Source organism: Panulirus ornatus, chromosome 58 (assembly GCF_036320965.1).
Source record: "Panulirus ornatus isolate Po-2019 chromosome 58, ASM3632096v1, whole genome shotgun sequence".
Lineage (NCBI taxonomy): Eukaryota > Metazoa > Arthropoda > Malacostraca > Decapoda > Palinuridae > Panulirus > Panulirus ornatus.
Window position 1 is genome coordinate 4,911,304 of NC_092281.1, and position 15,295 is coordinate 4,926,598.

Below are 15,295 nucleotides of genomic sequence, written 5' to 3' on the forward strand. Positions count from 1 at the left end.
CAGTGAAAAGCTTTTATCGAGGAAGTAAGGCATGTGTACGTGTAGGAAGAGAGGAAAGTGATTGGTTCTCAGTGAATGTAGGTTTGCGGCAGGGGTGTGTGATGTCTCCATGGTTGTTTAATTTGTTTATGGATGGGGTTGTTAGGGAGGTAAATGCAAGAGTTTTGGAAAGAGGGGCAAGTATGAAGTCTTTTGTGGATGAGAGAGCTTGGGAAGTGAGTCAGTTGTTGTTCGCTGATGATACAGCGCTGGCGGCTGATTCATGTGAGAAACTGCAGAAGCTGGTGACTGAGTTTGGTAAAGTGTGTGAAAGAAGAAAGTTAAGAGTAAATGTGAATAAGAGCAAGGTTATTAGGTACAGTGGGGTTGAGGGTCAAGTCAATTGGGAGGTAAGTTTGAATGGAGAAAAACTGGAGGAAGTAAAGTGTTTTAGATATCTGGGAGTGGATCTGGCAGCGGATGGAACCATAGAAGCGGAAGTGAATCATAGGGTGGGGGAGGGGGCGAAAATCCTGGGAGCCTTGAAGAATGTGTGGAAGTCGAGAACATTATCTCGGAAAGCAAAAATGGGTATGTTTGAAGGAATAGTGGTTCCAACAATGTTGTATGGTTGCGAGGCGTGGGCTATGGATAGAGTTGTGCGCAGGAGGGTGGATGTGCTGGAAATGAGATGTTTGAGGACAATGTGTGGTGTGAGGTGGTTTGATCGTGTAAGTAATGTAAGGGTAAGAGAGATGTGTGGAAATAAAAAGAGCATGGTTGAGAGAGCAGAAGAGGTTGTTTTGAAATGGTTTGGGCACATGGAGAGAATGAGTGAGGAAAGATTGACAAAGAGGATATATGTGTCGGAGGTGGAGGGAACGAGGATAAGTGGGAGACCAAAATGGAGGTGGAAAGATGGAGTGAAAAAGATTTTGTGTGATCGGGGCCTGAACATGCAGGAGGGTGAAAGGAGGGCAAGGAATAGAGTGAATTGGATCGATGTGGTATACAGGGGTTGACGTGCTGTCAGTGGATTGAATCAGGGCATGTGAAGCATCTGGGGTAAAACATGGAAAGTTGTGTGGGGCCTGGATGTGGAAAGGGAGCTGTGGTTTCGGGCATTATTGCATGACAGCTAGAGACTGACTGTGAACGAATGGGCCTTTGTTGTCTTTTCCTAGTGCTACCTCGCACACATGAGGGGGGAGGGGGATGGTATTCCATGTGTGGCGAGGTGGCGATGGGAATGAATAAAGGCAGACAGTGTGAATTGTGTGCATGAGTATATATGTATGTGTCTGTGTGTATATATATGTGTACATTGAGATGTATAGGTATGTATATTTGCGTGTGTGGACGTGTATGTATATACGTTGTGTATGGGGGTGGGTTGGGGCATTTCTTTCGTCTGTTTCCTTGCGCTACCTCGCAAACGCAGGAGACAGCGACAAAGCAAAATAAATATATATAAATAAATATTGACTTGACCCTCAACCCTACTGTACCTAATAACCTTGCTCTTATTCACATTTACTCTTAACTTTCTTCTCTCACACACTTTACCAAACTCAGTCACCAGCTTCTGCAGTTTCTCACATGAATCAGCCACCAGCGCTGTATCATCAGCGAACAACAACTGACTCACTTCCCAAGCTCTCTCATCCCCAACAGACTTCATCCTTGCCCCTCTTTCCAAAACTCTTGCATTCACCTCCCTAACAACCCCATCCATAAACAAATTAAACAACCATGTAGACATCACACACCCCTGCCGCAAACCTACATTCACTGAGAACCAATCACTTTCCTCTCTTCCTACACGTACACATGCCTTACATCCTCGATAAAAACTTTTCACTGCTTCTAACAACTTTCCTCCCACACCATATATTCTTAATACCTTCCACAGAGCATCTCTATCAACTCTATCATATGCCTTCTCCAGATCCATAAATGCTACATACAAATCCATTTGCTTTTCTAAGTATTTCTCACATACATTCTTCAAAACAAACACCTGATCCACACATCCTCTACCACTTCTGAAACCACACTGCTCTTCCCCAATCTGATGCTCCGTACATGCCTTCACCCTCTCAATCAATACCCTCCCATACAATTTGCCAGGAATACTCAACAAACTTATACCTCTGTAATTCGAGCACTCACTCTTATCCCCTTTGCCTTTGTACAATGGCACTATGCACGCATTCCGCCAATCCTCAGGCACCTCACCATGAGTCATACATACATTAAATAACCTTACCAACCAGTCAACAATACAGTCACCCCCTTTTTTAATAAATTCCACTGCAATACCATCCAAACCTGCTGCCTTGCGGGCTTTCATCTTCCGCAAAGCTTTTACTACCTCTTCTCTGTTTACCAAATCATTTTCCCTAACCCTCGCACTTTGCACACCACCTCGACCAAAACACCCTATATCTGCCACTCTATCATCAAACACATTCAACAAACCTTCAAAATACTCACTCCATCTCCTTCTCACATCACCACTACTTGTTATCACCTCCCCATTTGCACCCTTCACTGAAGTTCCCATTTGCTCCCTTGTCTTACGCACTTTATTAGGTACAGTAGGGTTGAGGGTCAAGTCAATTGGGAGGTGAGTTTGAATGGAGAAAAACTGGAGGAAGTGAAGTGTTTTACATATCTGGGAGTGGATCTGGCAGCGGATGGAAACATGGAAGCGGAAGTGGTTCATAGGGTGGGGGAGGGGGCGAAAATTCTGGGAGCCTTGAAGAATGTGTGGAAGTCGAGAACATTATCTCGGAAAGCAAAAATGGGTATGTTTGAAGGAATAGTGGTTCCAACAATGTTGTATGGTTGCGAGGCGTGGACTATGGATAGAGTTGTGCGCAGGAGGATGGATGTGGTGGAAATGAGATGTTTGAGGACAATGTGTGGTGTGAAGTGGTTTGATCGAGTAAGTAACGTAAGGGTAAGAGAGATGTGTGGAAATAAAAAGAGCGTGGTTGAGAGAGCAGAAGAGGGTGTTTTGAAATGGTTTGGTCACATGGAGAGAATGAGTGAGGAGAGATTGACCAAGAGGATATATGTGTCGGAGGTGGAGGGAACGAGGAAAAGAGGGAGACCAAATTGGAGGTGGAAAGATGGAGTGAAAAAGATTTTGTGTGATCGGGGCCTGAACATGCAGGAGGGTGAAAGGAGGGCAAGGAATAGAGTGAATTGGAGCGATGTGGTATACCGGGGTTGACGTGCTGTCAGTGGATTGAATCAAGGCATGTGAAGCGTCTGGGGTAAACCATGGAAAGCTGTGTAGGTATGTATATTTGCGTGTGTGGACGTATGTATATACATGTGTATGGGGGTGGGTTGGGCCATTTCTTTCGTCTGTTTCCTTGCGCTACCTCGCAAACGCGGGAGACAGCGACAAAGCAAAAAGAAAAAAAAAAAAAAAGAATAAATAAATATTGTTCACACTCAATTACTAGCCGTCATGTGTAATGCACTGAAACCACAGCTCCCTATCCACATCTAGGCTCCACACACACCTTTCCATGGCTTATCCCAGAGCTCCCTATCCACATCCAGGCTCCTTATACCTTTCCATGGTTTATCCTAGATATTTCACATGCCCTGGTTCAAGTCCACTGACACCACATCAACCACGGTATACCACATTGTTCCAATTCACTCTTTACATTTATTCTAACAAGTTTTATGTTTCATTTCATGTTATGGCCCTGATTGTTATACCGTTGCATCTTTCTAAGAACTGTTCACAACTGATACAAAAACTGGTTTAAAAACTTAAAGGTTGTGATCCAGCCACTCCTTACTCCTCTCGGATCCACAGTGGATATACTTATGGTTTCAAACCACTCCTTGTAACTTTGGTTAACAAATACAAGTGCCATGTTTGCTGCCTTCCTCCGCACCTTTTCCATTAATTCTTTATGCTCCTTTAAGTGTAGTGAATGACCTGAGAAACATATTCTAGTTTTGGCCTAGTATAGGATGTGAACAGTTTAATAAATATTTCCATATCCATTCTGTCATACTTTTCATATTTGTTCTCCATTTCTCATATTAACAAGGTAGCACCAGGAACAGACAAAGAAAGGTTGCATTCACTTATCAACTTAGAGCTCTAGGTGCCAAGTGCAATGCACATATATCTATTAGCCATATCCATACCCAAAATACACCAAAAATTTTCCAGCAACTGATGGTTTGACACCTCCTTTAGCCCAGATTAAATTACGTGAGGGAACTTTAAATTACCGCCGCCACCAGACTAGTTTACTGTTGTGTGTAGGGCGCACTTATTTACAGTCTTTACACTGCACTTGGTGGTGATACCACAATTCTTTGAGATTCTTACCTTATTTTGCTTAAATTTAACCCTAGCTATGGCTTCTAAGACATGTGAGAGTGTCAGTCGTGGTGTCAAACGTAAACACCAGTGCATGTCGATTCAAGATAAAGTAGAACTGTTGAAGAAAATGGACCGTGATGTTTCAGTGCGTAAGCTGTGTGACATCTACAGCATTGGTTCATCAACTGCTTATGATATAAAGAAAAGGGAAAAAATTTTGAAATTCTATGCAGAAAGCGATTCCAAGAAGCAAATGACGATTAGAAAAACTATGAAAGATGGTAAGAGTACCGAGCACAATCGAGTGATGATGCAATGGTTTCAACAGTGTCAGAGTGATGGAGTAGGCTTGTCATGTAGCATGATAATGGACCAGGATAAGTTGTTCCATAAAGAACTTAAACTACAACATGAGCATGACTATAGTGAAGGATGGATTCAAAGATTCAAGAAGCATCATGGAATTTCCATGAATAAAGTGTGCAGAAAAAAGCAGTCTGCCAAACACAAAGGAGCTGCCAAGTATGTGGATAAATTTGCGAAACTCATGGCTGATGAGCATCTCAGTCCTGAGCAAGTGTATAATGTATTTCATTTATTCATTTAATTTACATTTAATATTTGTTTAATTCAAATTTCTAGTCCACAGTATACTTTGCACACATGGAAGATGTATAATTAGTGGGTTAGAGGTGTGTTGATCGAATTATTATTACGTGACCACGGTTGGTCGGCCAAAATGGTTAATTCAGCAAGGCTTTGGAACCAAGAGTGCCGGAAAACCGGTGGTGCACCTGTACTAAAACTATATTCGAATATACACCCACAGACAATTTGTCTTCTATAGTTTTCCTTTTTCATACTTGATCAGTTTCCCACAATATCAAGGTTACACTAGGAACATGAAAAACAGAGGGCTGCATTTGTTTACGTCTATACTCTAGTCATTATGTGCAATGTACCACCACAGCTCCCTATCCACAACCAGGCCCCACAGACCATTCCATGGTTTACCTGGCCACTTCACATGCCTTGGTTCAGTCTATTGACAGCACATTGACCCTTGTAAACTATATCATTCCAATTCACTCTGTCCCATGCATACCGTCAACCCTTCGGCATGTTCAGGCCCCAATCAGCGAAAATATTTTTCACTCCATCCTTCCACCTCCAGAATAATTCTCTTTTTTGCTCAATGTCATGATATGGCCCAATTCACTACTGCTTGAACTGTTTTGGTGCCTATTTTGTGTTATATCATAGGCATAATGTACTCAATTGCCCTGCACACTCCACATACAAACATGAACACACATCACTATACTTTATGATCTATGGTCCCAACCAGAGGATGTTCCTGAGAACTGAGGTAGCCTCATAAAGAAAGAAGGGACTCCAGGGGCAAAAAGTAAATATACATTTAATCATTTATCTATTGCACCCAAGGCAAGAGATGCAAGAGATGGACAAAATTGGAAAAATCACTTTGATAATTTAATGGTATATCTGCAGTGACTAAAGGTCACCTTAACAACATCATTTACTGATTACATTTGACTTAATAATCCTAAGAAGAATGTGTTTGGTGGCCCATCCTACACATCTGCACCTGCAGTATTAATCCCTCACACCCACACTTGATGTCAGCTGCCACTGTGATTAATTCATAGATGATCTGACCATTTCCATTAGAAGTGCCACTCTTATGGACTGAACCTCAAGTCCACCAGCAATGAGAAAGGTCAGAGGCTTGCAACACTCATTTACAACATCTCTAATTTCCTTTGTGAATAGCTACCCCTCACACACCAAATCTATCCACCTCTTAAATACCTGGAAATTGATGCAGCAAGTCAGTCAGGCAGTTGACTCGCAACTTGAAAACAGGTGTACCCCTCCAGAATCTGAAGTCTTGGCAATGTAACTCCAGACTCAGCTGCACTTTAGCATCTCTGTCAGTATATGTCCCAACATGACTCCTAAAAGTTTCATCTTCCTCGTAGGTTTCATTGTGGTGCCTCATCTCTGACGTCCACCCGTGGCAGGTCTTGATAAGATCTCCACACCTACAGAAGTTCAACATCAACTCGGCATCCATGCACTTCTCTCAAGTGATCCTCCTTCATCTGACCCCTACCATCACCAGCATCCCAAGCCCCCTTCCAAGCCTCTCATACTACTCAACCTACCTTACTTTACCTCTTCTTCACCATAATCCTACACCTCCAGTAAGTCATTGCCCTCTGTTACCTCATCTTGTGTATTCTGTCTAATAAGCATTGTTGCTGTTGTTTTACATATTTCCATGCCTCACTCTCAGTTTTACCATCCCAATAAATCCCAACCAGAAAACCTTCTAAACATCCAAAGATAAATCTGGTTCTATTTTTTTTTTATATGGCTTGTCTAACTATATGTTAAGTTAATATTGTCTTTCCAACTGTCATTTCATGCTTTCATCACTTTTACCACTCAATGTTAAAACAACAGGATCAAGAATGAATTACAAGAGGATAAATGTTTCAATTATCATTTACCTAAAAACTCAATGCCCTTCCAATAAAAACTAAAACTGGATGGAACAACTGAAAAAGGGTTCACACAGTGTAGCACATTATCTGACACTCAAATATATAAAGGGTTCACACAGTGTAGCACATTATCTGACACTCAAATATATAAAGAGTATGTGGACTTTTACAATTTCCAATAAATCTTGCATTTCTGCACATGTTAAATCAAACATGCCAACTCACCTCTCTTTAATTTCCTCTTCTACTGCCACTTGGCTCCCAGCAAGTACCCTTTCAGCTTGCAGTGGACCAAACTGCAATCTTTTGTGTAACAATTCCCTTGCATATACACCTGGTAAAAAGGCATATATAGATCAAAGTAAATTCTGTATATTCTTTTTTAATTTCAAGCAACTATTCTTGGCATTAAAAATGCCACACTAGAATTAACAATTGCCAAAATGTTACGTTATTACATACTGGTGTGTGTGTGTGTGTGTGTGTGTGTGTGTGTGTGTGTGTGTGTGTGTGTGCGCGCGCATGCATGATTATGTATATCATATGAATTATATATATATTATTTTCTACTATACTTTGTCGCTGTCTCCCGCATTAGCGAGGTAGTGCAAGGAAAGAGACAAAAGAATGGCCCAACTCACCCACATACACATGTATATAAATAAACGCCCACACATGCACATATACATACCTATACATTTCAACGTATACATACATATACATACACAGACAAATAAATATATACACATGTACACATTCATACTTGCTGCCCTCAGCCACTCCCGTCGCAACTCAGCCACACATGAAATGGCACCGCCCTTCCCCCGCATGCGCGCAAGGTAGCGCTAGGAGAAGACAACAGAGGCCACACTCGTTCACACTCAGTCTATAGCTGTCATGTGTAATGCACCGAAACCACAGATCCCTTTCCACATCTGGTTTACCCCAGATGCTTCACATACCCTGGTTCAATCCACTGACAGCACGTCAACCCCGGTATACCACATCGTTCCCATTCATTCTATCCCTTGCATGCCTTTCACCCTCCTGCATGTTCAGGCCCCGGTCGCTCAAAATCTTTTTCATTCCATCCTTCCAACCCCAATTTGGTCTCCCACTTCTCGTTCCCTCCACCTCTGGCACATATATCCTCTTTGTCAATCTTTCCTCACTCAGATTCTCCATGTGACCAAACCATTTCAATACACCCTATTCTGCTCTCTCAACACACTCTTTTTATCAACAAAAATCTCTCTTACCCTTTCATTACTTACTCGATCATGCCTGTGGCAAGACAAAGGTGGGAGGTGGGTAGATTAGAAAGGGTAGTGAGTGGTGGGATGAAGAAGTAAGACTGTTAGTGAAAGAGAAGAGAGAGGCATTTGGACAATCTTTGCTGGGAAATAGTGCAAATGACTGGGGGATGTATAAAAGAAAGAGGCATAAGGTCAAGAGAAAGGTGCAAGAGGTGGAAAAGAGGGCAAATGAGAGTTGAGGTGAGAGAGTATCATTGAATTTTAAGGGAGGATAAAAAGATGTTTTCGAGGGAGGTAAATAAAGTGCCAAAGACAAGAGAACAAATGGGAACATCTGTCAAGAGGGCTAATGGGAAGGTAATAACAAGTAGTGGTGAAGTGAGAAGGAGATGGAGTGAGTATTTTGAAGGTTTGTTGAATGTTTGATTATAAGAGTGGCAGATACAGGTGTTTTGGTCGAGGTGGTGTGCAAAGTGAGAGGATCAGGGAGAATAATTTGGTAAACAGAGAAGAGGAAGTGAAAGCTTTATGGAAGATGAAAGCCAGCAAGGCGGCAGGTTTGGATGGTATTGCAGAGGAATTTATTAAAAAAGGAAGTGACTGTGTTCTTGACTGGTTGGTGAGGATATTCAATGTATGTATGGTTCATGGTGAAGTGCCTTAGGATTGGCGGAATGCATGCATAGTGCCACTGTACAAAGATAAAAGGGATAAAGGTGATTGTTCAAATTACAGAGGTGTAAGTTTGTTGAGTATTCCTGGGGAATTATATTGGAGGGTACTGACTGAGAGGGTAAAGGAATGTACAGAGCATCAGATTGGGGAAGAGCTGTGTGGTTTCAGAAGTGGTAAAGGACGTGTGGATCAGGTGTTTGCTTTGAAGAATGTATGTGAGAAATACTTAGAAAAACAAATGGACTTGTATGTAGCATTTACGGATCTGGAGAAGGCATATGACAGAGTTGATAGAGATAGTCTATGGAAGGTATTAAAGAGAATATGGTGTGGGAGGCAAGTTGCTAGTAGCAGTGAAAAGTTTTTATCGAGGATGTAAGGCACGTGTACCAGTAGGGAGAGAGGAAAGTGACTGGTTCCCAGTGAATGTAGGTTTGCAGCAGGGGTGCATAAAGTCTCCATGGTTGTTTAATTTGTTTATGGATGGGGTTGTTAGGGAGGTGAGTGCAAGAGTTTTGGAGAGAGGGGCAAGTATGCAGTCTGTTGTGGATGAGAGGGCTGGGGAAGTGAGTCAGTTGTTATTCACTGATGATACAGCGCTGGTGGCTGATTTGGGTGAGAAATTGCAGAAGTTGGTCACTGAGTTTGGTAAAGTGTGTGAAAGAAGAAAGTTGAGAGTAAATGTGAATAAGAGCAAGGTTGTTAGGTTTAGTAGGGTTGAGGGACAAGTTAATTGGGAGGTAAGTCTGAATGGAGAAAAACTGGAGGAAGTGAAGTGTTTTAGATATCTGGGGGTGGATTTGGCAGCAGATGGAACCATGGAAGCAGAAGTGAGTCATAGGGTGGGGGAGGAGGCGAAGGCTCTGGGAACATTGAGGAATGTGTGTCAGGCAAGAATTTTATCTCAGAGAGTAAAAATGGGTATGTTTGAAGGAATAGTGGTTGTAACATTTCTAACATTTTTATGTGTGGCGGGGTGGCATCGGGAATGGATGAAGGTAGCAAGTATGGATATGTAAATGTGTATATAAGTATATGTCCGTGTATGAGCGTGTGTGGGCGTTTATGTATATACTTGTGTATGTGGGTGGGTTGGGCCATTCTTTTGTCTGTTTCCTTGTGCTACCTCGCTAATGCAGGTGAAGGAAACTAAGTATAACAAATAAATATTAATAATAATAATAATAATAATAATAATAATTTTTTTTTTTTTTTTTGCTGCTGTCTCCCGCGTTTGCGAGGTAGCGCAAGGAAACAGACGAAAGAAATGGCCCAACCCACCCCCATACACATGTATATACATACGTCCACACACGCAAATATACATACCTACACATCTTTTCATGGTTTACCCCAGACGCTTCACATGCCTGATTCAATCCACTGACAGCACGTCAACCCTGATATACCACATCGATCCAATTCACTCTATTCCTTGCCCTCCTTTCACCCTCCTGCATGTTCAGGCCCCGATCACACAAAATCTTTTTCACTCCATCTTTCCACCTACAATTTGGTCTCCCACTTATCCTCGTTCCCTCCACCTCCGACACATATATCCTCTTGGTCAATCTTTCCTCACTCATTCTCTCCATGTGCCCAAACCATTTCAAAACACCCTCTTCTGCTCTCTCAACCACGCTCTTTTTATTTCCAAACATCTCTCTTACCCTTACGTTACTTACTCGATCAAACCACCTCACACCACACATTGTCCTCAAACATCTCATTTCCAGTACATCCATCCTCCTCCGCACAACTCTATCCATAGCCCACGCCTCGCAACCACACAACATTGTTGGAACCACTATTCCTTCAAACATACCCATTTTTGCTTTCCGAGATAATGTTCTCGATTTCCACACATTCTTCAAGGCTTCCAGGATTTTCGCCCCCTCCCCCATCCTATGATCCACTTCCGCTTCCATGGTTCCATCCGCTGCCACATCCACTCCCAGATATCTAAAACACTTTACTTCCTCCAGATTTTCTCCATTCAAACTTACCTCCCAATTGACTTGACCCTCAACCCTACTGTACCTAATTACCTTGCTCTTATTCACATTTACTCTTAACTTTCTTCTTTCACACACTTTACCAAACTCAGTCACCAGCTTCTGCAGTTTCTCACATGAATCAGCCACCAGCGCTGTATCATCAGCGAACAACAACTGACTTACTTCCCAAGCTCTCTCATCCACAACAGACTTCATACTTGCCCCTCTTTCCAAAACTCTTGCATTCACCTCCCTAACAACCCCATCCATAAACAAATTAAACAACCATGGAGACATCACACAACCCTGCCGCAAACCTACATTCACTGAGAACCAGTCACTTTCCTCTCTTCCTACACGTACACATGCCTTACATCCTCGATAAAAACTTTTCACTGCTTCTAACAACTTGCCTCCCACACCATATATTCTTAATACCTTCCACAGAGCATCTCTATCAACTCTATCATATGCCTTCTCCAGATCCATAAATGCTACATACAAATCCATTCGCTTTTCTAAGTATTTCTCACATACATTCTTCAAAGCAAGCACCTGATCTCTTCCCCAATCTGATGCTCTGTACATGCCTTCACCCTCTCAATCAATACCCTCCCATATAATTTACCAGGAATACTCAACAAACTTATACCTCTGTAATTTGAGCACTCACTCTTATCCCCTTTGCATTTGTACAATGGCACTATGCACGCATTCCGCCAATCCTCAGGCACCTCACCATGAGTCATACATATATTAAATAACCTAACCAACCAGTCAATAATACAGTCACCCCCTTTTTTAATAAATTCCACTGCAATACCATCCAAACCTGCTGCCTTGCCGGCTTTCGTCTTCCGCAAATAATAATAATAATAATAATAATAATAATAATAACAATAATAATAATAATAATAATAATAATAATAATAATAATTGGAAAGAGGGGCAAGTATGAAGTCTGTTGGGGATGAGAGAGCTTGGGAAGTGAGTCAGTTGTTGTTTGCTGATGATACAGCGCTGGTGGCTGATTCATGTGAGAAACTGCAGAAGCTGGTGACTGAGTTTGGTAAAGTGTGTGGAAGAAGAAAGTTAAGAGTAAATGTGAATAAGAGAAAGGTTATTAGGTACAGTAGGGTTGAGGGTCAAGTCAATTGGGAGGTGAGTTTGAATGGAGAAAAACTGGAGGAAGTGAAGTGTTTTAGATATCTGGGAGTGGATCTGGCAGCGGATGGAACCATGGATGCGGAAGTGGATCATAGGGTGGGGGAGAGGGCGAAAATTCTGGGGGCCTTGAAGAATGTGTGGAAGTCGAGAACATTATCTCGGAAAGCAAAAATGGGTATGTTTGAAGGAATAGTGGTTCCAACAATGTTGTATGGTTGCGAGGCGTGGGCTATGGATAGAGTTGTGCGCAGGAGGATGGATGTGCTGGATATGAGATGTTTGAGGACAATGTGTGGTGTGAGGTGGTTTGATCGAGTGAGTAACGTAAGGGTAAGAGAGATGTGTGGAAATAAAAAGAGCATGGTTGAGAGAGCAGAAGAGGGTGTTTTGAAGTGGTTTGGGCACATGGAGAGAATGAGTGAGGAAAGATTGCCCAAGAGGATATATGTGTCGGAGGTGGAGGGAACGAGGAGAAGAGGGAGACCAAATTGGAGGTGGAAAGATGGAGTGAAAAAGATTTTGTGTGATCGGGGCCTGAACATGCAGGAGGGTGAAAGGAGGGCAAGGAATAGAGTGAATTGGAGCGATGTGGTATACCGGGGTTGATGTGCTGTCAGTGGATTGAATCAAGGCATGTGAAGCGTCTGGGGTAAACCATGGAAAGCTGTGTAGGTATGTATATTTGCGTGTGTGGACGTATGTATATACAGGTGTATGGGGGGGGTTGGGCCATTTCTTTCGTCTGTTTCCTTGCGCTACCTCGCAAACGCGGGAGACAGCGACAAAGTATAATAAAAAAAATAATAATAACAATAATAATAATAATAATAATAATGATAATAATAATAATAATGGATTGAATCAGGTCATGTGAAGCCGGCAATGCAGCAGGTTTGGATGGAATTGCAGTGGAATTTATTAAAAAAAAAAAGGGGGTGACTGTATTGTTGACTGGTTGGTAAGGTTATTTAATGTGTGTATGATTCATGGTGAGGTGCCTGAGGATTGGCGGAATGCGTGCATAGTGCCATTGTACAAAGGCAAAGGGGATAAGAGTGAGTGCTCAAATTACAGAGCATCAGATTGGGGAAGAGCAGTGTGGTTTCAGAAGTGGTAGAGGATGTGTGGATCAGGTGTTTGCTTTGAAGAATGTATGTGAGAAATACTTAGAAAAGCAAATGGATTTGTATGTAGCATTTATGGATCTGGAGAAGGCATATGATAGAGTTGATAGAGATGCTCTGTGGAAGGTATTAAGAATATATGGTGTGGGAGGCAAGTTGTTAGAAGCAGTGAAAAGTTTTATCGAGGATGTAAGGCATGTGTACGTGTAGGAAGAGAGGAAAGTGATTGGTTCTCAGTGAATGTACGTTTGTGGCAGGGGTGTGTGATGTCTCCATGGTTGTTTAATTTGTTTATGGATGGGGTTGTTAGGGAGGAAAATGCAAGAGTTTTGGAAAGAGGGGCAAGTATGAAGTCTGTTGGGGATGAGAGAGCTTGGGAAGTGAGTCAGTTGTTGTTCGCTGATGATACAGCGCTAGCGGCTGATTCATGAGAAACTGCAGAAGCTGGTGACTGAGTTTGGTAAAGTGTGTGAAAGAAGAAAGTTAAGAGTAAATGTGAATAAGAGAAAGGTTATTAGGTACAGTAGGGTTGAGGGTTGAGTCAATTGGGAGGTAAGTTTGAATGGAGAAAAACTGGAGGAAGTAAAGTGTTTTAGATATCTGGGAGTGGATCTGGCAGTGGATGAAACCATGGAAGTGGAAGTGAATCATAGGGTGGGGGAGGGGGCGAAAATCCTGGGAGCATTGAAGAATGTGTGGAAGTCGAGAACATTATCTCGGAAAGCAAAAATGGGTATGTTTGAAGGAATAGTGGTTCCAACAATGTTGTATGGTTGCGAGGCGTGGGCTATGGATAAAGTTGTGCGCAGGAGGGTGGATGTACTGGAAATGAGATTTTTGAGGACAATATGTGGTGTGAGGTGGTTTGATCGATTAAGTAATGTAAGGGTAAGAGAGATGTGTGGAAATAGAAAGAGCATGGTTGAGAGAGCAGAAGAGGGTGTTTTGAAATAGTTTGGGCACATGGAGAGAATGAGTGAGGAAAGATTGACAAGGAAGATATATGTGTCGGAGGTGGAGGGAACGAGGAGAAGTGGGAGACCAAATTGGAGGTGGAAAGATGGAGTGAAAAAGATTTTACGTGATCGGGGCCTGAACATGCACGAGGGTGAAAGGCGGGCAAGGAATAGAGTGAATTGGATCGATGTGGTATACCGGGGTTGATGTGCTGTCAGTGGATTGAATCAGGGCATGTGAAGCGTCTGGGGCAATCCATGGAAAGTTCTGTGGGGCCTGATGTGGAAAGGGAGCTGTGGTTTCAGGCATTATTGCATGACAGCTAGAGACTGAGTGTGAGCGAATGGGGCCTTTGTTGTCTTTTCCTAGTGCTACCTCGCACACATGAGGGGGGAGGGGGATGGTATTCCATGTGTGGCGAGGTGGCGATGGGAATGAATAAAGGCAGACAGTGTGAATTGTGTGTATGTGTACATATGTATGTGTCTGTGTGTGTGTATATATATGTGTACATTGAGATGTATGGGTATGCGTATTTGCGTGTGTGGACGTGTATGTATATACATGTGTACGGGGGTGGGTTGGGCCATTTCTTTCGTCTGTTTCCTTGCACTACCTCGCAAACGTGGGAGACAGCGACAAAGCAAAATAATATAATATAATATAACAATAATAATATATGTTTTTCCTTCAAACTACTCGCCATTTCCCGCATTAGCGAGGTAGCATTAAGAACAGAGGACTGGGCCTTGAGGGAATACCCTCACCTGGCCCAATTCTCTGTTCCTTCTTTTGGAAAAAAAAAAAAAAAAAAAAAAAAAATATATGTACACAGCATATATATGTACAGAGCATCAAATTGGGGAAGAGCATTCACTGGGAACCAATCACTCTCCTCTCTTCCAATTTGTATACATGACTTAAATTCCTGGTAAAAACTTTTCACTGCTTCTAGCAACATAGAAAACTACTTTCACTTCTACTGATACCATAAATATCATATAAATAATACTGAATTTTTCCACACCATTAGGAATAAAACATGGTATCATAATGTAAACTCTACTTTGCCATATCATAAACTTACATTTTTTTTATTATTATACTTTGTCGCTGTCTCCCGCGTTTGCGAGGTAGCGCAAGGAAACAGACAAAAGAAATGGCCCAACCCCCCCCCATACACATGTATATACATACGTCCACACACGCAAAATATACATACCTACACAGCTTTCCATGGTTT

The 15,295-nt window shown here is 42.2% G+C and overlaps 1 protein-coding gene across 10 annotated transcripts in view; it reads right to left on the reverse strand.

The window, feature by feature from the left end:
• LOC139766865 (uncharacterized) overlaps positions 1–15,295 on the reverse strand; it is a 163,997-nt gene that overhangs the window by 66,913 nt on the left and 81,789 nt on the right. For 6 of the 10 annotated variants that reach the window (XM_071695864.1, XM_071695865.1, XM_071695868.1 and 3 more), the window contains 2 exons: positions 7,102–7,210; positions 6,179–6,411 (listed from right to left, as the gene is read on the reverse strand). Coding sequence is in view for 4 of the 10 variants with exons in the window: in XM_071695863.1 (XP_071551964.1) it covers positions 7,102–7,210 (109 nt within the window). In the remaining 6 variants the exon portion in view is untranslated. The remainder of the gene's footprint in view (positions 1–6,178; positions 6,412–7,101; positions 7,211–15,295) is intronic. The other 4 variants (XM_071695863.1, XM_071695862.1, XM_071695860.1 and 1 more) reach the window with 1 other exon arrangement.